The sequence below is a fragment of the Priapulus caudatus genome, unplaced genomic scaffold, assembly GCF_000485595.1.
Source record: "Priapulus caudatus unplaced genomic scaffold, Priapulus_caudatus-5.0.1 Scaffold1849, whole genome shotgun sequence".
In the NCBI taxonomy this organism is placed as follows: domain Eukaryota; kingdom Metazoa; phylum Priapulida; class Priapulimorpha; order Priapulimorphida; family Priapulidae; genus Priapulus; species Priapulus caudatus.
In genome coordinates this window covers 8,658-30,740 of record NW_014578910.1, presented here as the reverse complement: position 1 = coordinate 30,740, position 22,083 = coordinate 8,658, and the positions used below count along the sequence as shown (strand labels likewise).

Here is a 22,083-nt window from a genome sequence, read left to right as displayed (position 1 = left end):
GGGGAATATTTACGCCTTAACTTAAGCGTATAGTGAGGAAATACCGAGATTGCGGCACAAATCTCAAGCTGGTCGACTTAAGCGTCGTAATATCGATATAGGTGATGGGAGGAAACTCCATCACCAGTGCGAAATTGAGGTCAAAGGCAGTTGGTGAAAGGTCAGATATACGACATTTTCTGAGACTTGGTCTAACGACGAGTGTCAAAAACTTTTGTGATAATGCTGGTTGTATCATGTGTCTGACGTCATCATGACGTCAGCCGCGGCTCACTACACATGTACGCGGCCAAGCAAAACGCTCTCTGGATTCACATGTACCGTTATATGGAGAAATGAGCATGTACAGAGGCGGCACATAGTGTTAGCCATCGAATAAAGTTGAAAATGAAAAATCGGTAAAATTTTTCCTAAAACCTTGAGAGTATCCTTAATACATGTAATATAGCGAAGTCATTAAAGTTACACAGCTGTATCTTTATTACTGTACTACCGGTATAGCAAAGCCTAGCTATCATAGATTTTAGATCTCCTGGTAGTATCCTATGGTAGTATCTCCTGGTAGTATCCTGGTAGTATCCTAGATATATGCTCTGAGCGCGAACGCGGTGACTGGAGGGCGCACTTGATTCGGTTGCCAGTGAGTTTATCAGAAGAATACCTGGCTACAGTACACGTCAGTTGAGCGCTGTCGCTCTGCGGCACTTGTTATATTTATTGGGTGCCTGTAAATATTATGTGTTCTATCTACTACCCCGATATTATATGTAATCAATCATCTAATTGAACATGTCAAACGTTTTTGTTTGATGGATCATGTTTCCTGCTATTTAACAATGATTTACTGGTTTGTACCGAGAAGAAATTACCATAATCAATGTGGCTTAAAAACTGTTTTTGCGTACTGATATTTTAGTGTAAAAGATCATTTTCGTTTTGTATAACTTGTTTAAAATGTTACTTTCAGAATCAAGAGTGTGTGATGACGACTGATGTTGTTAGTCATGCTGCCGGTGAGCATGCACTGATGTCTGGATCCCAAAACCACATGTTGAGAAAAGCATACTCACAGTCACAGAACTGTCTATACTTGGCAGCATTCCTGTGCTTCAAGACTCAGTGCCAGGTAAAAGAACGGTTTGTTGTCTGATACGGTTTACTGGTCTAGTTGTTTTGCGCATATATGTGATATATGAGGATAATTGAGCAAACTCGTGTATTTCTTTGTCATAGTGTTATTTTGGTATATAAGTGTTCTGTCAGTGTAAAAATAGCATCACTGTTATAACTCGTGTATATTGAACACAATTGCCAATAGAAATACATTGTCCTTTCCAGTTCAATGTGTTTAAACCAAGCTATATTTCTGGGCAATACCAGCTAGATCTCATTGCAACTATATATGGTGCACAAGTAAGTATTGATTGTTACACTAGGTGTGTATTTTGATCTAAACGATTTAGTCTTTTTCTTGATGTAACTGGCTGTTGGTGTGCAATTAGTCTAAAATGTTTAAAGGATAGTCATGCATTACTGTTTTTTAATATACAGGCAATTGCCAAGTTATGAATGTAATTGGTTCAGAAATTTAGTTTGTAACTCTATTGTTCAGAAATTAAAACGTGCATTTTCATAACGTGTCATTTCAATCTTATGTCTTGGTTACAGTTCATAAGTTACAATCATATATGAAATTTAATTATAATTAAATGGAGAATCATTTTTACATGGTATACAGTTAAAGTATGTTGTTTGGAAATTAGGGACATAGTGTATGTTGTGACATTTATATGTTAAATATATTGATTGTTAAACTATATGTAATGAGTGGGAGCTATTTTGCAGGGGGACCTGATAGATTTTCAATTGTCTACCACTCATCTGTGGAGTCTGTGGGCAAACAAAGATGGCGATACTGTTGTATCGTGTGCACCGCTGAATGGGTATGCTGGTTTACTGTAATGGAAAAATGTTTAACCAGGATGCATTGCGATTGTAACTAAGATATTCTGCAGATGTATAAATCTTTGGTTGATGTTTATCTTACATGAAATGAAGACTATGTAGATAGACATTAGTGGCGTCTGGAGAATCCATTTTTTATTGTTGTAAAAAGAACTTGGTTTTAACCTACATATTGTACTATGATGTGGTACAAAAACTAAAAGTTATATTAGAGAAAATAAAATTGGGCAAGATTTTGTGTTGTAGACACTTTAAAACCAATTAGATGATGATGAAGTTATGGCAGATCTTCACATGGTGTGGCATGATGACACTAAGTCACCTGACTTCATTTAGGTTTTAGTGCACACTAACACACTTGCCTGCTTTGCAGTTGCCAGAGAGAGATGTTTACATTTGTTATTATTATGTAAATATGCAAATTTTAGCAGGACATCTACGGAAAACATTCAGGTGTTTCTGAACAAGACGCAGTCGATGGTGCTGCCTGGGCATGGTGATGTTGCTGAGAGATTTATGGAAGAGATCTTCAGGCCAGGCCAATTCACGCAGCAGACTATAGTGAAAGTTGTAAATGTAAGATTGAACTATCTACATGCATTTTTGCTTAGTTCATACAGGCAGACTATTTTTAGTGTCATAGAACGGCAGAACTGTCGAGAAAGTACAGTACAGACGACAGAAATATATACACTTATGGCATGGTATGGCATGGCATGGTATTTTATAGTATAGTACAGTAGAGTATAGTATAATGTTGGTTAGTGTACGTTAGTGTAGTGTAAATTAATGTACTGTAGTGTAGGCTAGTATAGCGTAGTGTAATGCAGTGCAGGTCAGTGTAGTATAGTGTAGTGTAGTGAGTGTCGTGTAATAGAGTGGAGAGAAGTATCGAACAGTACAGAACACAGCATCTAGAGAATAAATGTCCCTATCTGATTTACCCCATCTTTGCACCAATGTAAATCATCTTGTTCGTATAGCATAAACTATATGCGTTTTCTTGGTAGCCAATAGTAATTTAACTGGTAATCAGTCATTTCAATTCAATGTCAATTTCAATTTGTCATTTGGTATAGAAACAAATGTTGGATAGTGCCTGACTCCTTACCACGTAATGTGCATGTTTTACAAATTTGTTATCTGATGCTCTATGAATATACATATTTAGCTGCTGGGAAGAAAGTACACATGTATAGTTAACACACGTAATATAATCAATATTTTATATGTATATCAATATGTGTAGCTACAGAGGGCACAACAGTCGGTCACGTCCTAATCGCGAACTTCATAATTCACATTTGTGCTGTGTTCTGTAACCACACTAATGTTGGTTGTGTTACGCAGAATATACACCCTATCTGTTGTAGATGACAAGACGCTTGGGTGTGACGGGGTCCACACTTGAAGCCGTGGATGTACAAGCACTACACGAGAAGGTCTTGGCAGCTGTTGACTATGAGGCTCGGACGTGCCAGGTGTGTTCGCACGAGAGAGAGAGAGCTGAGTGTGTGTATTCTCAATGTTCAGAATGAACATAACGTGGAAGTTAGCCACACATTTGCCGTTGCCTAAAATTATTACTGCAAAGTCATGTGTTCAGATGGCAAATCTGAGCTACCATACGACATGTATAAAGTCATGAAAAACATCAGTATGTTTTTTCTTTGCATTTTACAGACAGAAGACTTTGATCTACTCGAGAATGAGTTGTATGAGGCACAAGCACAAGCTTGGACAAACTTCTACTCCAGCTGCATCCAATACAACAAAGTAATGCTTGTGTAGTATCTGTATAGATGAAATGTACCCAAAACATTAAAAGTAGTGTAAAACCATAATATAATATATATATATAAATTTTCCATTTATGTCAGTGATCCAAGAGTGAAATCTAATGAAGTTTTCTTATAGTATTTAACTTGGTATGTAATGTAATAATGCTGTCATCCTCTGCAAACTGAAATTGTGAGTATACATAAAAAATATGAACTTGCTTTACCAATCATGGGATGCAGTTCTAAATCCCAAAGTATTCGTAAGTATTACATACTTTTTAGCCTTGTAATATTTTAAAATTTAAAGTTATATGTTGAAAGTAATACTGTATCTGAGTTATCTGCTATATGGTTATGGTATGATTAGGATGTATAACGTTTTTTAGGTTTGGGTTATATAACCATGCCTCTGGAGGTATGTCCATATATATATAACCATGTCCAGATATCTATGTACTAGAGAAAACTATACTGTCAGGTTTTGGATATGGAATTATTTATGGATTGATATAAGACTTTACAAACAAACCTTTGTAATCAACCACCAGGTAGGCATGAAGCCTCTGGGCATTGGTTTGGATTCTGAGACAGGCCAGATGTTGCTACTGAACAGACAAGCAGTGTCATACATTCGGCCATGCGACACACTTGAACACCTAGATTTGGCAGAACCCGGAAACAAGTTGTATTTCCAATTTCTCCAGGCTAACATGCAGAACATAGGTAGGTCAGCATGGTAAAGTTGGCCTGGAAATTATTAGAGTATGAACCCTTTTAAAGTTAGTAAGCATGCTAGTCACTTTTGCAAGGAAAGGTGAAAGTACTGTGTTATAAAGTGTGCTTATTTCAGATACAAATTCGTGGCAGGATGTTGCCATTCTCATGGAGTGTATGCACATTTTTGGAAGGTTTTGTGAGCAAACGACTGAACTGTATTCAAGCTTTGAGCAAGACATGAAATACAACACCATGCCAGAGTGCATTGCTGATAAGATTGTTGTTGCAGTAATTTCCAAGATGGAGACAGATGGGTAATGATTAACATATTTCTTTATGCACGAATAATACGTAGAATACTTATCATGAATAAGATGAAAGTAATAGAAGTCAAGACATTTCTTGTAAACCATAATTTTCCTGTAAAAATTTAACATCTATGAGATGTTACCTAGTTTTTCTTAATATAATTTAAACTATAAATTAGTTAGCAGTAAAAAAATGTTTATATGATACTACGTAATGTATTTACTTGGCCGAACGTCGAGTTGCTTAATCTGAAATTTTTCTACATCTGTGCTGTAGTAAGATTAATTATTTAATCTTACCGTAGGTCTGAAGACTCTTGTCTGCACAAGTTGAGCAAGCTCATTCAGGGCATGTCAGATGTGGCTGGAGCCATTGATACTGTGCTGGAATTACTCGATCTTGCACATGGCCATCCGGAAGGCTTGCAAGTAGAAAACACAAGTGTGTCTCAGATATACCATAGAAATATATGTACAGGAAAAAGATGCTCAATGGAAATGTTCAAATGCTGTAAAGATTTCGAGATTTGTGTAATCATTATTATGTTTATCTGCCAATAGTTCATAATGTTTGTGTTGTAAACATTTACTGACATACTTGCTTCACTGAAATTAAGGTAAGTGCTTGTCTGTGTATTCCAGTTATTGAGGTCGCGAAAAGCCACGGCACAAGGCGGCTGTTGTCCAGCCAGAGTGCTGTCAGGATGCTCGGCATCTGCTTCTTCCAGCTAGCCGAGACACGGTTTTCTATCTGCAGGGACCTTCTCATCATGCAGGTCGGGCTTGTATTAGCACACGCTTGCACTTAGGTAGCATTCAGGTAGATTACTCTGGTGTCCTATTAGCAATGATTACCCTTCGTTATGCAGCCTAAATCTATGTTTCACAATTATTTATTACATGTATTACTGGTTTCCTAACACCTATCATTACTATATTATTATACTAAACAGTATAATAGCATTGCCTACGCTTGTGATGGGCAATGAAATGAGAAGTTCTCAGGGGAAACAGGACTTGCTTCAGTTGGGCAAATCATAATATCACCCTCAGACATGGTTAATTAACGGTTTATTGTACGGATTAGTATTCGAAAGCATAGCTGTCAGGTTTGTTAATTTATGACCCGGATGTGCAGTAATGCCCTCTGTCATGCAAGCAATATAATCACGCGAGAGAAATATGTGAAATATACACTATGTGGAGTGCCCTAACATGGGACATGTTTTAGCTAACCAGGAATGCTGTTACAGCCATGAGGTATAATAATATATATTTTCTTCTCGGCCAACGGCCTAATGTGTTTCGTTGCTAGTCATTAATTGGTCTGCCAAGAATATGCGGAACAGGTGTTCACTGTAAGTGTTAGGGATAATTTACTATTTTCATGTATGTTGACAGGTGTTCTTGACAACGCTGGATAACAGATCTGGTCTGTCGTTGGAGATGATTAAGCGTCTGAAGTCGGAGTGCATCATGCGGACAGCGGTGATGTTGCGAGCATCGGCTGTGCTCCGATGGATCAGCACCACCAGTGCCGTGCCTGTGCCTAGCAGCCAGCTGTGAGTTTGCCGCACGTCCGCCTTTCAGCTGTTTGTTTAGTGGAAGCAATACACATTAACAGCAGTAGCATTTAAAGAGAGAGAGATCTACAACAAAAATTAGTGAGATGCAAAAAAAGATGAATGATATCTTGTCAGTTTTGCTAAATATCATTGTTTTGAAACTACTAGGTCTATGAGTAAAAGTATTAGGAGATGTCAATGAGGTTCAGAGGGCTTCATGTTAAGCGGTGGCATGCTCATTATTTATGTATTGTTTGTCTTGTCACGTTTTTCCATGTACACACATGGAACATACGCACGTATGTATGACTATATGTGCGATATGATGACTCAGACTGTTATGCGTCCAAGAATTTCGTGGTCATCTGTTTAATGTTGCTCAAATGCACATAAGGTATTGTTTTGTAACAGGCAGTGTTAATGATTAAAAGTTTTCCATTATTTTTCTAGAGAATCTAGTGTGAGACAACTTGGAGTACTACAGATTACAGGATTAATGGAACGGTCACAAAATAACAGATATGGTATGAAGTTTAATAATTTCCAATTATACCATAACTTAATTATTGTTGATAATTTGATCACTTTTTGCTCAATTGAGCTTTCAATTGAAAAAAACTTCATTCCTATTAAATACAGTTAAACTTGTCATTGTGAACATATTCATCAATGCTGATATGAAAAGTGGCAAGTGGTTAAATGGTCTTCATTGGCCAAATCGATTATGGCATCATGAAAGTGCATTTGTACAGAGAAGTATCATCTTGACCTGTCAGGTATGCCATAGCTAATTGCATGTTATATTTGTTTCATAGATGATGGCGTTACTCTGGCAGAGCTGTTCATTGACGGTGTGGGTGGAAACATGGCACGTGGCCTTATGATCCAGAATGGCTTTCTAACAGACGAGCTGTCATCGTCATGGAAGCAGGCATCCATTCCACTGGTCACATTCATCAGTCAGCTTGTGTATCCTAACCAAAATGAAATGATTTTGTTGTAAATCTATTTGTTGTGATCAGGTATCAGTATGTAATAAATGTATAGAGAAAGCGCAGCGTAGGTCAAAAGAAGACACGACTAAGGTGGGAAGGAATATACATTTGATTTGTCACAGAATGAATTTTTAAATGAAATGAAAAGTCGCGCAATTGCTAGAACAATATATGTTCAACTATATATGGCCTGTTAGAAGTTTTTGGTTAAGCACCCAATAAGGGAAGATTTGGTTCATAAAAAGTCTCGAAGTTAGCTTATATTCCTACTAGTCTTGTTCTACTTTTGATTTGCATAGCAAGTGTTTTGCACTTTAACCACTAATGATTAGATGGCCAGTGAGCATTGGATTTGTCTTTCCCGAGTTTCTGCTGGTAAAGTGTCAGTACTCGGCTCTGATGGTATGTAAGCCCACTGGCATTATATCTAGTACTAACGTCATGTTTTCTAGACATGTCTGTAAATGTTGAAGCAGCCAGATTAGTAAACAATCTTTTTTAATTGGATTTGATTTGATTAGTTAAAATTGTTAACATGTGTTTAGATTAATATCTTCCATGTGTGGTGCGTAAGCAACAACATGCATATTTCACATTGCAATATATGTAATTCAACACATGCAATCTCTGCATTTTTTAGGAGTACATCAAGATGGTGGATAGTTGGTGTGACTGGAATCCTGCGTCACGACACTTCCTGCTAGCCTTCTGCTATCTGAACCTGGGTGAACCGTACAAGGCATGTGACCTGTTCCTGAAAGCTGGAGACAGCATTCAGAGCTACGAACCCTTCCTTATGAGGCTTCTCGGAGAGACAGACTCTGACAGCAAGGAATCACTAAGAGTGCTGTTTTACCTGAAGGTACATTCCTGTATTTTAATTTCTAATATGCAATTTCGTGTTATTAGGTTTATACTTAATTGACACTTATCGTGTCCAGCAGTTGCAGTGGTTACTCTATAAAGATCATAATGTGGAATTATGTATGAATTCATATTCATTGACATCTCATCCCACACACTTGCTGACTCGTTTTCTCGCTAAGTGATTGTTATGTTGAAAAATGGGTTTGTGTCTGTGTATGAATTTCATGGTTTTTGTCATTTCGTACAAATTCTGTCCTGGAGTATTTTGCTAAAAGTGATGTAATTAAATTTATTTTTTAATTGATCTTCCTGAAATGTAAATTTTTATGCAGGTTACACGGCTTCTTGAAGAATTCGACTTGCCAGACGTTGTTTTATCGTTTGCCACTGCTGTCATCAACTCTGCTCAAGTTGACAATCCTAACGTGGTAATTTGATCAATGATTCATGTCGGCTAGCTTTTAATTTTACATTGGAAAGTTGATTTTTCAATTTATTAATTTTACTGATTTAAACTGATCTAGTCATAATCTATTTATAAATCTTTGATATAGACTGCTAGAAAGTATATATTTTAATTCAATGTCACGTAATAATCTCAGGCTAGTGTTCTTAAATTTTACGAAAATTAATTTGCATATTGGATATGTTCATCTTTTATGTATCATTCCTTTGAACAGCCAACATTGTGGTCTCTAATCTTCAAATATCATCTGGAGCTTGGCCATTATGATGAGGCATACAGTGCACTCAATTCCAACCCAGATGCAACAAGGTAAGCTGTTATTATTTCAGATTAGATTTATTACTGTAATACATGAATTTTTATGGCTTTGGAACCTGTGAAAAATCTGGATACTGCATGATGCTGGTATGATAGTGTTCTATGTGGGCTTGTCAGCGCAGTCAAGTGTTAGTATTCATGGCCATCCCTGCATCATTTATTTCAAACGTCAAAAATCAATTAAATGTGATGTCGGATCTTGCTTTGCTCCTAAACATACTTAGGGTTACGTTCTCTCAACATATATATTCGACCCAGATTTTAGTTCTTGTCTTTGTATATTTTTACAAATTTTTTACTGGTATCTTTAAGCATGGGTTAACCCTTTCCAGTATTCTTAACTGTGAACCACGATTTAAGCTCACTTTTGCATGTTTGGGGTTGGCACAAGGACTGAGTGCCACAGTTCATTGTCATGCCATGTGAATAGAAGGATGATATGCTCGACTCTTTATTGACATTTAGCTGGGTCATGACAGGGTCTTACATTTGGGTGCACTGTTGTTATGTGCTTGGTGCAGGCACAAGGACTGCCTGCGACAGTTCATCATCGTGCTGTGTGAACGCAAGGAGCTCAGCCTGCTCGTGAGCTTTCCCTACATAGACCTACAGGCAGACGTCGTCCGAATCCTCGAGTCCCGCTCTCGCTCTGTGCAGCTCACGACGCACAGTTACTATGAGTTGCTCTACTCCTTCCACATGCTAAGAGGGGACTATCGCAAAGGTGCGAGTTCTACTAATGATATTTGATGCTGTAGCTGATCTACTCATATCAAACTGATAAAGGTGTAAGTCATTTGAGAATAATTTTTCTGGGACATTGTGGTCGCCAGCATTGGACATTCGTTACACCTTATATACCTGTTGGGGTGGGACTTGCAGAACTGGGTAAAATTCATTCTGCATATTGCAGTTTCCTTGTTCAAACTGTGCACGTGTACCGGCTGTGTTCTTGGTCGTTGGTCAGCAGAAGAAACGTGCAAAATTATTATTTGTAGGGTGCTGGCTTTCTTGTAGAAATTTAATGTAATTCGTTTGCTGTTACTAGCTGGTAGCGTGATGTATGAGTATGGGAGGAGACTCGGACAGGAGGTGGCCGGGATGCAGGCCTTGCAGCAGCAGGTTAGGTGCTACCTGACTGCAATGAATGCTCTCAGGGTTGGCTCACCCGAGTATGCATGGATAGTCAGGCCGGCACACAACGTCAAAAACACAAAGGTATTTGCTTGTATGTGCATCTGGGAATGGCATTGCCTTACGGTGGGATAACTGTTGTTACTTAAAATAGAGATAAAAGTTTGTAAAAGTGTAAGGAGGAATTAATTAAAACATGAGTGAGTGGTGTGGCCTGTAGGTTACAAGATCTGGGTTTTGAGTAATACCTCAGTCACTGCCTTTGTGTTCTTATGCTGGGCCTATTTTCCTGGATGCTTTGGTAGGCCCAGCTATGGGAACTAAAGATAGGATAGAAGCAGTGTCTTGTGTAGAATCGCGCAATAATTTTACGCCCTTTGACACCTGAATCAGTGCTGGCCTATGGGCTTTTACAGCGTAGGAAGGGTTTATAGTGTGTAGACTGTAGTAACCTTTGTAAGTATCGAAATCAGGAATCTGATACTGTAACATGAAAATGCTTAGCTTAGACAGACATTGAAGTAAGCTGCATTCAGTATTAACCATGAAAGCAATTATTATTATTATTATTATTATTGTTATCATTGTTGTTGTTCTTATTGTTCTTGTTGTTATTATTATTGGTTATATGTGTATTGTAGCATGAACCATCACCTTGGTCAAAATATGAAGATGTTGAGGGAGATGAGCCAAAACCATGCTGTGAGTTGTGTGATATCATCTGGCTTCTTTATTCTGTTACCCCATGACATGTGAATACCTGAATAGGGCCTTCTAATATTTGCAGTGATTTAGTTATCATTTGGTTTTAAATTGATCCCAGTCTACTGCAATAGTGAGCAAATATTGTTGTATGTTAATTGAACTTGCTGAAGACTGAATATCCTTTCAATTTCAACAATAAGGTTTGCATGGTGATAATGATAAAACATCAAACCATCATCACATTTAATAGTTAACACTAGTGCTTCATATTAATTCTAATAGTGTTGATGAATAATAACAGTCATAGTAAAATCTTTATTACTGTAAAAAATATTACGTAAAAGAACACCCTGACAAGTAATAAAATTGAAATTCGTTTGTATAGTACTTATTGAACAGCTATGTAGTGTTGCTGAAAGTCATCATCCTGAGTCAGTAGAGGCCGCCCTCTTCACTTCTTAAATGTGGCTGCTCATTAAAAGACGTTTGTTGTTGAAAATTTCAGTTGAGAGTAAGGTCCAGGTGCTTGAACTAGCAGACATAGAGAAAGAGTACCTGCTACTGAACAACATGCTAAAGCTAATGATGAAAGGTGTTGACCTGTCCTCCATAGCAGGTGAGTCCATCTATTTGCTTTTTACCTCGGGAAGCATGCTGCATCTACTAGCTCTTTTTCTGTGCTGCATTATGGCTCTGCTCAAACCATGTGCTATTATTTTAATAATTGCATAGCACCAGGTTAGTGCGACTGCATCTATAATGTATAATATTGTGTATATAGATTGCAAAGACTAGATACAATCAGGAGTTAATGAGACAAATTGTCTCATTAACTCCTGATACAATGTAGCGATTACAAAATTTTGCCAAAGCATTGTTGTGATCTCACTGGGTTAATTGTGGATTAAGAGTTCTTTCGCCGTCCATAGGCCGCCCTCCAACCCCATTTGAGGTGGTCTCGATGCTATGCACAGCAGGCATGTTTGACTCGGCTATCCTGGTGTGCGAAGCTTTCCAGCTGTCCAAGGTTTCTGTGTTTGAAGCACTGACCTCTAGGTATGTAGTAGGAACCCATGCTCGTTGCTCGTGCTCACGCTCATGGTGTTTACGTTGTATTACTCGCATTGTTCTTTACTGTTATTCGATTAATGATGTGATAAAGGTTAATTCAGTGTTAAATTTCATGGACTCTTGAGACAGGCTAATTAGGTTTTGGATGAGTTCATTGTCTTTGCTGCCATTGCAGATGTGTGAGGCTCTCTCAGAATTGTGGCAACATGGGTGACAACAACTACACAGTCGAGGCTTGGGAGTGGCTCGACAATAATGAGATAGATATCACTCATCCTGCCAAAGAAATCACGTAAGTAAAATGCAGCACCCAATGCGAGCAAACCAATAGCATTTTTTTGCAAAAGGAAAATAAGGGTTGGAATAAAATCAATATGTCCAGTAAGTAACTGTTAACGAAAGGAGTGGCAAACCTAAAAGCAGGGTTTCATCTTAGGAAGTCATGATTATTTAACAAATTTAAATATAGATATAATTTTCTACGTGGTACGTAGTTCACTATACACTGCAATGATAGGTTACTGTGCAGCAAAACAACCCCTGAATTGTTTGTTTGTTTTATTTGACGTTTTTCATGCTTGATTATACAGTACACAATCTATTATTCAAAACCCTTGGGACCAGACACGTTTCGGAATTCGTAATTTTTCGGATTTCGGAATGGTAGTACAGTACAGTTAGATATACCATATATCCTGCAACTAGCCGTTACTAACACCCAAGTTTTCAAGAGGCCAAGTGCTGTACCGGTACAGTACAATATGTATGAATAATGCCAAACACATTAATATTCGGCGGGTCGAGTTTTAGCACCAAACGCGAGCTTTGGTGTGCAGACGACCTCCACGAAAAAACTTTCAGTTTTCGGAGCTGTTCGGTTTTCAGAATTTCGGATAATAGATTGTGTACTGTACCATGTGCCTGTGTTTGTTTCCCGCTCGAGCAGGTCGTCAGAACAGGCTTGGAGACTGTTGCAGATGTACTTAGAAAAGCATCCAGATTACTGTGGTAGTGCTCAACTCCGGTGTATAGCTACCCGTCTGCTGTGCCTTGGTATAACACTACCTTCTTGGTTGTCAGCCATCTACAAGGTCAGCATGTGTAACTTGGATTCTATGCATAAGTTGTAACATTGATAGATGTTTGTGGGTTTTTTTCTGTGGGTTGAATATGTTCAAAGCTTAAATATATTAGATTCGGACCCATTCCTTTTACACTGTTATATGAGGAATTGAACAGTTTAGGTTTACCTTGGTGAATATTGGACAAGATCTATAGAAGCTAATTTTATGGGTAGCCATGAAAAAGTCTGCTTCTACTAGTAGTAAATACTAGTATCTCTCATCGTCACGTAGCTAGTGAGTGATGGACCACGTCTGCGTAGATGTAGGTTGGTATTTTACACTAAGCATTCTATTTTCAGCGAGTGAATGCAGCAGAACTGCTGCGTCTGTACATAGACTACGACCTATTGACGGATGCTGCTAGCCTTGTTATAGAGTACATCAATGCTGCCCTAGGAAATGGCAAGGAGCATTTTAACTTAAAGGTATATATTAAGTTAGAGACGACTCCGTGCTTGCTGGTTTCAGTGATGCTGCAAGCTAATTGGCTGCACTTTTTTCATTATCGGCGGCACCGACTACCTTTAGGAGATCATACTGTAGTTCTGTATACACGTAGCACACACAAAATATTTGCCATTACTTTTCAAATCTTAGTAATTGTAGTTTATTAAAAACATAACATCGGTAGGTTTTCCTCAATCAAATGCTGTGTTGCAGACTGCACTGCACAGCACAACTCCCCCGGTATGGCTGCCATATTCCGAGATTGATCAACTGCTATTAGTGATGAAATCAGTCCAGCATGATGCTTTGTATATTAAGGTGAGCATTTCAAGCTTGTTAAAATAATGGTTTAGCTGTGGAAAATCATTATTCTGTGATACTGTAAGATATAGTGCCATGAGCACAGTTCTGTGAGTGTGCGTGTGTGCATGCATACATATATATATACACAACTACTTTTCTAACAGTGTTTATTTACATGATCTTAAGCAAATCCAAATTACTGTGATAGAAGATATGCATTACACTTTATAGTAAATTTTACAAAAAGTTCACATTTTATTTGTGTTACAGTTATACGAAGACCTGAGATTAAAACTGGCTGACTACCACCGTACTGTAGAAACAGTATCGCAAGACTATGTAAGAGCAGCATCCAAACGAAAGAATGTAGCAGAAATCTAATTATGTAGTAATTTACTAATTACCAGGAGTGAGTATTACAAGCTTCTTTGATTAAGTATATCAAAACAGAAAAATGAATCTATGTAATGTGTGAGTGTAATGTTGATTTTTCCAAACACATCAGGTTTAGGAAAACCAATCCAGTTTAAGCATTATTTTCGGTTGAATTTAGTTTGTTATGCTACACACTGGAATGTATTTAAAATGACAAGAAGATGAAAATGTACTTTAAGAAAAAGTATGTTTGTTTGCACTTTTAATATACTGTACCTTGCAGGAGTGATGCAAGTTTCACAATGCCGGTTTATTTAAAAACTACGTATATACTGCAAACTTGGAATTCTAAAATCCTTTACTTAATGAAGATTTAGTATGCTGTTATGCAGAGTGAGTGCTGAGCTGTTTTCCTGCCATCATGCACTTGCTGATTGGTTGACTGGGTGTAATTGGCATTGCTTTGGAAAATGCATCACACACTGTACTGCATTAGTATCACACCAAGCATTGTCATGTGCAAACCTGCTGTTGTGTGCTAAGGACATTCCAGTTGTTATCCTGTTTACTGCACCCTTCTTCTACTCGTGTTTGTTATAATGGCTTCCAAACTTCCAGCGACCGCTTTGCCTACCCCTGCTCCACTAATTAAGCGCAAGAGAGCCTCGAGTAAAAACTCGAGTAAAAACTCGTTTTCTGTAAATATTTGTGTTTATTCTGCTGTATTAATATAATTTCAGTGTAGTTAAAATGCATTCGAGTCATTATATTTGATGGTGTTGCATGCATCCGTTTTTCCTCCATGTTTTTATATATGATGTGTAATTTCCGTTTATGCAGAATTTTCACAGAACGCAACCCTCACATAAATCGAAGAATTGGTGTATTCAAAGTTTCACTATTGTTTTGCTTTATGGTCTGTTAATTATAATACATCCAAACTTTCATAGCTCGGTAGTAGAGATAAATGGACTATTACTTTTAATTACGTGTGTGCCATAGACACGTACAATAATAGACTATAATAGACTAGTACAACTTATGTTATCAATGTAAAGGCAAAAACAAAAGCGTGGGCAAATGCATCACTATGCTTGCAGACGAACTGTTAATATGTATCCAATTATTCAAGTTAAAATCGCAATGTAGCATAACTAGCCAAATTTAAACGAAATTTATGCAGAAAGGTAGAGTGTAGTGTTACGAAAATGGCAAGGTATATTGTACCTTGGTAAGCAGCATAGAAGAAAAGAAAATGTAACATGCTTTTTTTATTACTGTAGATTGGATAACCTATAGAAAACAGACAAAAAATATGTATCTTATCTCTGCTTACATTGTAAATAGTCGTACAGATAGTTTAGACTAGATATACCTGGCTGCTATTATGTTATCAGTCACAGTGATGTTTATGAAAGGGAATATGCAAATAGAAATGTCAAATATATGACAATGATTCTAAAAATAATGACAGACGTATTCCATAATATTTTTGTAATGTCTAAACCTGTAAGGATTGTGAAATTGTGCATAGCGTGCATTTGTGAAAATAAATAATAGTGGGTACATTTAAACAGATAATCATATTATCTTTGCATTTATAAATAATCACCAATTTATTATGTAGCCCTATTTAATGTGATAAGTCGTCTCGATTTATATCACATATAATATTTAAAAACAGCAGGCAAACACCTATATGCATAACAGATGTTGTTTGCGTGATGATACGGTAATTTGCCTTGCGCTTTAAACTGCCACATACACGTTTGCAACATTACACAGGGACTGATGTGTGTAGTCTCAGGCTGAAACTGGAAGTCAAACATCTTCAACTCGTATGAGGAAATAAAGGAACGAAATATTGCACGTACATGTATAAGTTCACATTGTGACGTGCAATCGACAACTTTGATCACACTATTCACTACTAGCTCATCTCATACAATTATTGATAATGTATGAAATTGTTTTTAACATTGCATCCTGTCATAACAGAATCGCTGTATTAGAGACTATAATTATATATACAAGCCATCAATTACGAGTCTAAATAAAAAAAGGCCATAGCAATTCTCCTCCACCACCCGCATTATAATGCGATGGGCAACTTCTAACACGTGATTAAAATGTGAATATATTTGTGATTACAGACGTCACCTCAATTTTACCGATACAATTTAATTACAACAGAGGAAAGAAATGAGGCTGGAATGGAAATAAAATGAAGCAAGATTGAATGACTGGAAATGAAGCCGAAAAGTTAACGAGCAGATAATCAATCACGTCGATAAGTGGGTGTAACATGTCTAGTATACAGCTTGATAACATCACTGAAGTACACGATCAATTAATGTTCATATTCCGTTAGTCATGTACTTCTAATACATAATTTTTGTTTTTTTAATGTACATGTCTGTGGCACTGCCTGTGTGTTTCTTTTTGAAATAACAGCAGTGATTTTCAGCATCAGATCTAACTCTGCAAGTTAGTGTTTATAAAGTAGTACAAAATCGTTTTTAAACGCGTGATCTTGCGATTAGGAAATGCAGGAAAAATGCAGGACTGAGCGAACACCAGTGTATACCCACTTGCGCTCACGCACAATAGCACATTTTTTGGACCACGTGACATGTCAAAGGATACCACCAATTTCAAAATGATAGTGCAGAAATCGAATTACCCCATCACAAATTTCCAACGAAAATTCAAATCTAACACAGCACGGTACACATACGCATTGCAGATGTGCAAATGCACATACACACATTCAGTATTAATAATCATGTTTGATTGCTAAACATAGAGCACAGCCTGAACATGCTACAAAAGTCGAACGCAAATGTTTTCTCTGCCACTCTGCTTACACTACAGACACAGGTTCCAGCAGTCACGCTTATGCGTACCGTGTTTCACAGTGCATCATATAGCAAGTTGCTTACACTGCCAGCTCAACAGTATAGAAAATACTAAATATGAAAGCTTCCGTCACACTGCCTTTTAATTCTCTGGCCAAATTACACGTGCAGAGAAATTACGGCATTTGTTACAATTAGTGATCCTAGCCATTCCCAATTTATTTTTATACAGATAGACGTCACAGCTTAACTGAATGGATACATGAACATTATTCGCACAAACACATGCATACAAAGTGGGCAATATATTCGGTGGCTCTGATTTTTTCTCAATGTCTTATCAAGAAACAGATCTGTTGTGCATATGCTTTCAGAAACAGCTTGCAAACTCTCACTCGAAAATAGCCCCCCACAATTGTCACATAATGTTAACATTATACACTCATCACATACATAATCACAGTACTAAACTAGACAGAGTGCACTCACGGAGTGCATACCTCTGCCAGCGACATACGCCACACGCCATACGACTCACGAACACACGAATAACCGACGATATACGCCAGCGTACTGACATGTAAACGCTGCCATGTAATATGTATGTGTTACGAGCTGGCTCGCCGCTCGCTGCTGGCTGCTGCTGACTGCTGCTGGAGCTGGCTGGCTTGCTTGACTCGACGCGCTAATATCGATCGCGCGAACACACGAACACACGAACACACGAGAGCGAAAACATAACCTCCTCCAACTCCGTTGGGCGGAGGTAAAAATTGTTTTCACTTCCAGCTAGATTACATTGTCAGTTACAAAGGTTTTTATAACAAGTATATATACAGATTCTGTTTCCATTTTTAAAACGACATTGTTCATAGTAAGGAACTGTCTAACACAGCTCCTTGGTTTAATAATAGATGTTCTTGTTCATGTGTTAACAGTATGGTTTGAGTCAATTCATTGTTTCCACTCAACCTATCCCCGTCCTATTCAACTTCAATGTCTTTTAGTAGATTCTACCTACACTAACAGTCATATTCAATTCGATTTTCCATTAAATCCATTCAAATCTAAGGCATCCAAAGCCAAGTATAGCTGTGGTTTAGTGCAAGAAATTTTCTGAATTAAAATGAAATTGATCAATACATATTATTTCAGATAGGTACTTTAATATGAAGCTGTTCTGCCATCTATATGAGCAAATTATTTGTTAGCGTACATCACCAGTATTTGCTTATACATAGACCATCAGTATGAGTGTAACAGTGAAATACTTTTAAAAACAACGACAGGGCCGTAGCCTGTGGGGGGGGGGCAAGGGAGCTGCCCCCCCTAGATTTTGGAGCAAAATATTTAAAAAAAATTCTACTAAAAGGGAATTGTCGTAGTCAGAATGAAGGCTGTACATGTACTCAAAAGTGCCTCAAATACCATCTCATGCGATCTAAATTTTCAAAATTGTCTGTGGGAGGACCCACAACTTTTTCTCACCCCCTCCTTGAAATCCTGGATCTGCCACTGCCCCCCCCCCCACCTAGGAATTTGCTCAGCCTACTGCCCTGAACGCTGTTCAAAAAGACTAGGCTGTGTATGCTACACATCTAGGTAGTTTTAAATAGATTCCATTCAACCAATTAATTCCAATTTGTGAAACCTGGTTCCTAATGCTGCATTTTCTTTAGAATCAAATACTGGCAGCATAAATGAAAGCATACTACCATTACCTTGTTAATCTTTGAAAAAGAATGAATGTTACAGCAACTAATGAAGATGAGTGAGATCATCAGATTTTTTTTTTACATATAATCGAGAACCTGAAATGATAACATCCATTCAATCACAACTCCACTTTGAATTAACCCAAACCTATCTGGTGCTCTCACACATCATCTGACAGATTTCACCTTACCATCTTGCTGAGACTAGTTGCTTGTTTCTTTGCATGGTGGTCCTGCTTCTTGCGCACATGTTCAGCAAGCCTCCGCTCACGCTCTTGCTTGCGTTTCTCCCTAATGACAGCATCTGCGTCCCACGAAACTTCATCAGTGTCATCCTCCCACAGATTATTGCTCTCCACCCACGCTCCTAGCTCAGGCCCCTGTCCAACATGGCAATTTTAAACATGAAAGTACAGGTAAATATTTAGATTTGAAATGTATAATTGATTGTCTTACAATATCAGCAAAAAAATGAATGCATAAGTCTGATAATGACTTACTTAACTAGTTCACTCATACACTGTACAGTATTACTCCATGTTACGGCAACTTGGTTTAAATGTAATAATGCCCATACGTAATTTGTAAGCTATGACCACAACTTGCACATAGGTAGTATCAAGAGCTCATAGTCATAATAGAGATGAGCTCTATTGCGAGCTCTTGGTAGTATGTTAACTACAACTGCTATTCTTGGGATGTGAAATGACAATGCCACTCTTACGGAATTTTGCAAAAGATTGAGCATGTTATTTTACATTAAAAAAATGTAGCATGCTTAATCACGGTAAATAAAGTTTGCAATAAATACGCAGCCAGCTGCCAACACGGTAGGTGGATCACCTTTGATAAGTTTTAAATGTACTGCCAGGGAATGAAATTCAGATTTTTTGCACTGGCCCAGAAGGATGGTAACAGCAGTTTTTGACCAGCTCTCACCATAATTTACCAGCCCTCACAATTTTTTTTTCAAAAATAAAGATAAGACTGATTCACTGACTCTGCTTGTCCGGAAAATGTTTTAGTGTGCGGCATTGCGTAGTAGCTGTTGAACAGATTATAATACAGATCGTGAATGATGGCCGAAGTGTTTTTGCCAATGTCATGTTTCACGCTTCTCGATTCCAAATGTGTAAAATGTTGATAAATTATGGCGTGATATCCTTCACAGCATTGTAGGCCATTTGCTCATTAATGCTATAAATAAAAATCTAGGTACTCGCTAACACGGCTGAATCCACCGGCTCGGAGGGCCGGTGTTTTGCCAATGTTACTGGCCCTCCAAATAATTTGACGGCATATATGCTGGTGGGCCAGTGCTAATTTCGAGCCCTTACTGCTATCATATTAGAATTTGATCTATATATGGGCTGTTTATGAAATGTGCATATTCATGCAATCAGTCCCATCTGCATCTACTATTACTTCAATAGCAGCTCACAATGACTTCCCCTGCTACCGCTACAGTACAGTTTGCCGTAAACAGTAACTGACTAAGGAAAAACTTCACCGTCCTGGTTAGAGCCCAAAACACCCAAACCCCAAACACTAGAAAAAAAATTAGAAAGCAGTTTAATAGCTAAGCTCCTTTGAAATGTGGCAACGTGCTGTTAAATGAAGAAATTAATTATCAATCATCATTGACTTTTCTGTAGTTACAGATGTGAATATGAAGGTTTTGCAATACTAATTACCTAAAAAGTACCTCTCATAATCACATCAAACTGGCTTTTAATAATGAATGTAACATGACATATACCTGAGCAGGTAGGCCAGATATAGCATCCATCTGTAACCTATTTGGTGCATCATCTCTAGGTGCCAACTCTTCTTTTTTATGAATTAAAACCTAAAATACAAACACCTTTGAGAGATGCAAAACATTTCTCATGGAAAGTATAAATTGTGTAACCTTGATAGAAATTTTAACTTAGAGATGGCATATTTAAACCTCGGTTACCTGTTAACAGTTTTCCACCGTATATAAATCACTGTGAAATGCTTAGAAGTACTGAATTAGATAAATTTCCATAAAATTATAACAAGTAATAAAAATATACCTTCTTTGGTCGTCTAACACTCGGTGTCATATTTTCGAAAAAATTGGGCTCTTCTTCCAATTCTGGTGCTGGTTGCATTTTAGTGCTGCTGTATTTTCCCCCCGATATTAAATTATTTGTATGTGCATCTTGTGTTTGCATTTCTTGAGAATGGGATACAGATGTTATACCCCAGTTTTCCCAACTGACTTGCTCCTCCTGAAATGAAATCGAACATTGCCCATTTTTACTGTTGCTCATGCTGCAAGATAATAGTTATGTACTTGGGTATAGACTTATGTATACTTATGTATAGTATAATACTTATGGATATATACTTATGTACTTGTACGTGTAAGTGAAAATCCTATTAGTAGCAAAATCTATAACATACAGCTGAACAAACAGCATACAACAGGCTTGGCTTATTATCCACATTACACTAAGAAATGTGTGATTTCTTACCAAAGTATCTTCTCCAGGGGGTCCGGAAAATCCCATGGGCACAGATATATGCTCTAGATCTGCATTTGATATAGGAAGGAGCGATTTGGAGAGCTTTCTTCTCCGTAGTCGTAAACAACATAATGCTCGTTTCAGCAAATTCAGAAAGAAAAAAAACACCCCACTTATCTTCCTTCCAATTATTCTAAACATTTTCACATGTAGTGCTGGTGGTAGACTTTATCTAGGTTCATTGGCCTGGAAACAACCATCCTGTAAAACAAATAATAATAAAAATTTGAAACTAAAATGATATCATTACGTAGAATCGCTGGGAGATTAGGCATCAACACTCGGCGAGATAACCTTTGACCCGGTACACAGCTACACAGGCCACCTTTGCACATACCTGGCATGCCTTCATGCACACACGCCAACCGCAATCAGCAGCAGCTGATCGGGCTCAAATCTCCCAGCGAGCCACATTGCCCGCCGAGTTAGCAAGCTGTGGTTAGGTAGCTGCCTTTTGTTTGAATTAGAGGCGCGCAATGGCTTTGGATTGATGGCCAAAGAATGGAGAATCGTGTCGTACGTTTTAAGGTCCGCTTATGTCGGCCTTACGACCTAGTCGCCGACAAGATTTGAATATCGTACGTCAAAAACCGGCCAGATCGCCAATAAAAACATCGGCGACCAAACTCGACATGAGTTCTCTTACGATCGAAAATACGGTCGCCGACTGCGATCGCAGGAATAGAACATGTTCTATTTCTATGCGGCTGTCGGCGACAAATCGTGAGTGGCAGCCAATCACCGCAGCGTGTCGAGTCAAATGATTATCAAAAGTCACGTGATTAATAAAATTGAAGTGTCTAAACAACCGGAT

The 22,083-nt window shown here is 37.9% G+C and overlaps 2 protein-coding genes across 3 annotated transcripts in view; one reads left to right on the top strand and one right to left on the bottom strand.

Moving 5' to 3' along the window:
* Positions 1–15,722, top strand: part of LOC106817749 (nuclear pore complex protein Nup160-like) — a 27,577-nt gene extending 11,855 nt beyond the window's left edge. For both annotated transcript variants that reach the window (XM_014822444.1, XM_014822443.1), the window contains 27 exons: positions 968–1,126; positions 1,339–1,413; positions 1,846–1,943; positions 2,394–2,541; positions 3,339–3,446; positions 3,649–3,741; positions 4,295–4,469; positions 4,597–4,777; positions 5,077–5,213; positions 5,414–5,547; positions 6,173–6,333; positions 6,787–6,860; positions 7,152–7,305; positions 7,664–7,733; positions 7,972–8,193; positions 8,531–8,626; positions 8,879–8,973; positions 9,504–9,706; positions 10,031–10,200; positions 10,758–10,818; positions 11,327–11,437; positions 11,751–11,877; positions 12,068–12,184; positions 12,839–12,983; positions 13,316–13,441; positions 13,677–13,781; positions 14,037–15,722. In XM_014822444.1, the coding sequence (XP_014677930.1) occupies positions 968–1,126; positions 1,339–1,413; positions 1,846–1,943; positions 2,394–2,541; positions 3,339–3,446; positions 3,649–3,741; positions 4,295–4,469; positions 4,597–4,777; positions 5,077–5,213; positions 5,414–5,547; positions 6,173–6,333; positions 6,787–6,860; positions 7,152–7,305; positions 7,664–7,733; positions 7,972–8,193; positions 8,531–8,626; positions 8,879–8,973; positions 9,504–9,706; positions 10,031–10,200; positions 10,758–10,818; positions 11,327–11,437; positions 11,751–11,877; positions 12,068–12,184; positions 12,839–12,983; positions 13,316–13,441; positions 13,677–13,781; positions 14,037–14,147 (3,456 nt within the window). In that variant the 3' untranslated portion in view covers positions 14,148–15,722. The remainder of the gene's footprint in view (positions 1–967; positions 1,127–1,338; positions 1,414–1,845; positions 1,944–2,393; positions 2,542–3,338; positions 3,447–3,648; positions 3,742–4,294; positions 4,470–4,596; positions 4,778–5,076; positions 5,214–5,413; positions 5,548–6,172; positions 6,334–6,786; positions 6,861–7,151; positions 7,306–7,663; positions 7,734–7,971; positions 8,194–8,530; positions 8,627–8,878; positions 8,974–9,503; positions 9,707–10,030; positions 10,201–10,757; positions 10,819–11,326; positions 11,438–11,750; positions 11,878–12,067; positions 12,185–12,838; positions 12,984–13,315; positions 13,442–13,676; positions 13,782–14,036) is intronic.
* A 2,757-nt stretch (positions 15,723–18,479) lies between these two features.
* On the bottom strand, positions 18,480–21,474 carry LOC106817748 (receptor-binding cancer antigen expressed on SiSo cells-like). The gene is made up of 4 exons (XM_014822442.1): positions 21,219–21,474; positions 20,775–20,972; positions 20,474–20,563; positions 18,480–19,094 (listed from the first exon to the last, which is right to left on the bottom strand). The coding sequence occupies exons 1-4, from the start codon at positions 21,408–21,410 to the stop codon at positions 18,897–18,899; spliced, it is 678 nt and encodes a 225-aa protein (XP_014677928.1). The 5' UTR covers positions 21,411–21,474; the 3' UTR covers positions 18,480–18,896.
* Positions 21,475–22,083: the final 609 nt, after the last annotated feature.

Excerpts from the sequence above, each read along its gene's own strand:
- LOC106817748 (XM_014822442.1), bottom strand. The coding sequence starts at position 21,410 with ATGTTTAGAATAATTGGAAGGAAGATAAGTGGGGTGTTTTTTTTCTTT. Across the intron at positions 20,564-20,774 it reads GTGTTAGACGACCAAAGAAG|GTTTTAATTCATAAAAAAGA; the intron begins GTATATTTTTAT and ends TTTGTATTTTAG. Across the intron at positions 19,095-20,473 it reads TATCTGGCCTACCTGCTCAG|GGGCCTGAGCTAGGAGCGTG; the intron begins GTATATGTCATG and ends CATGTTGGACAG.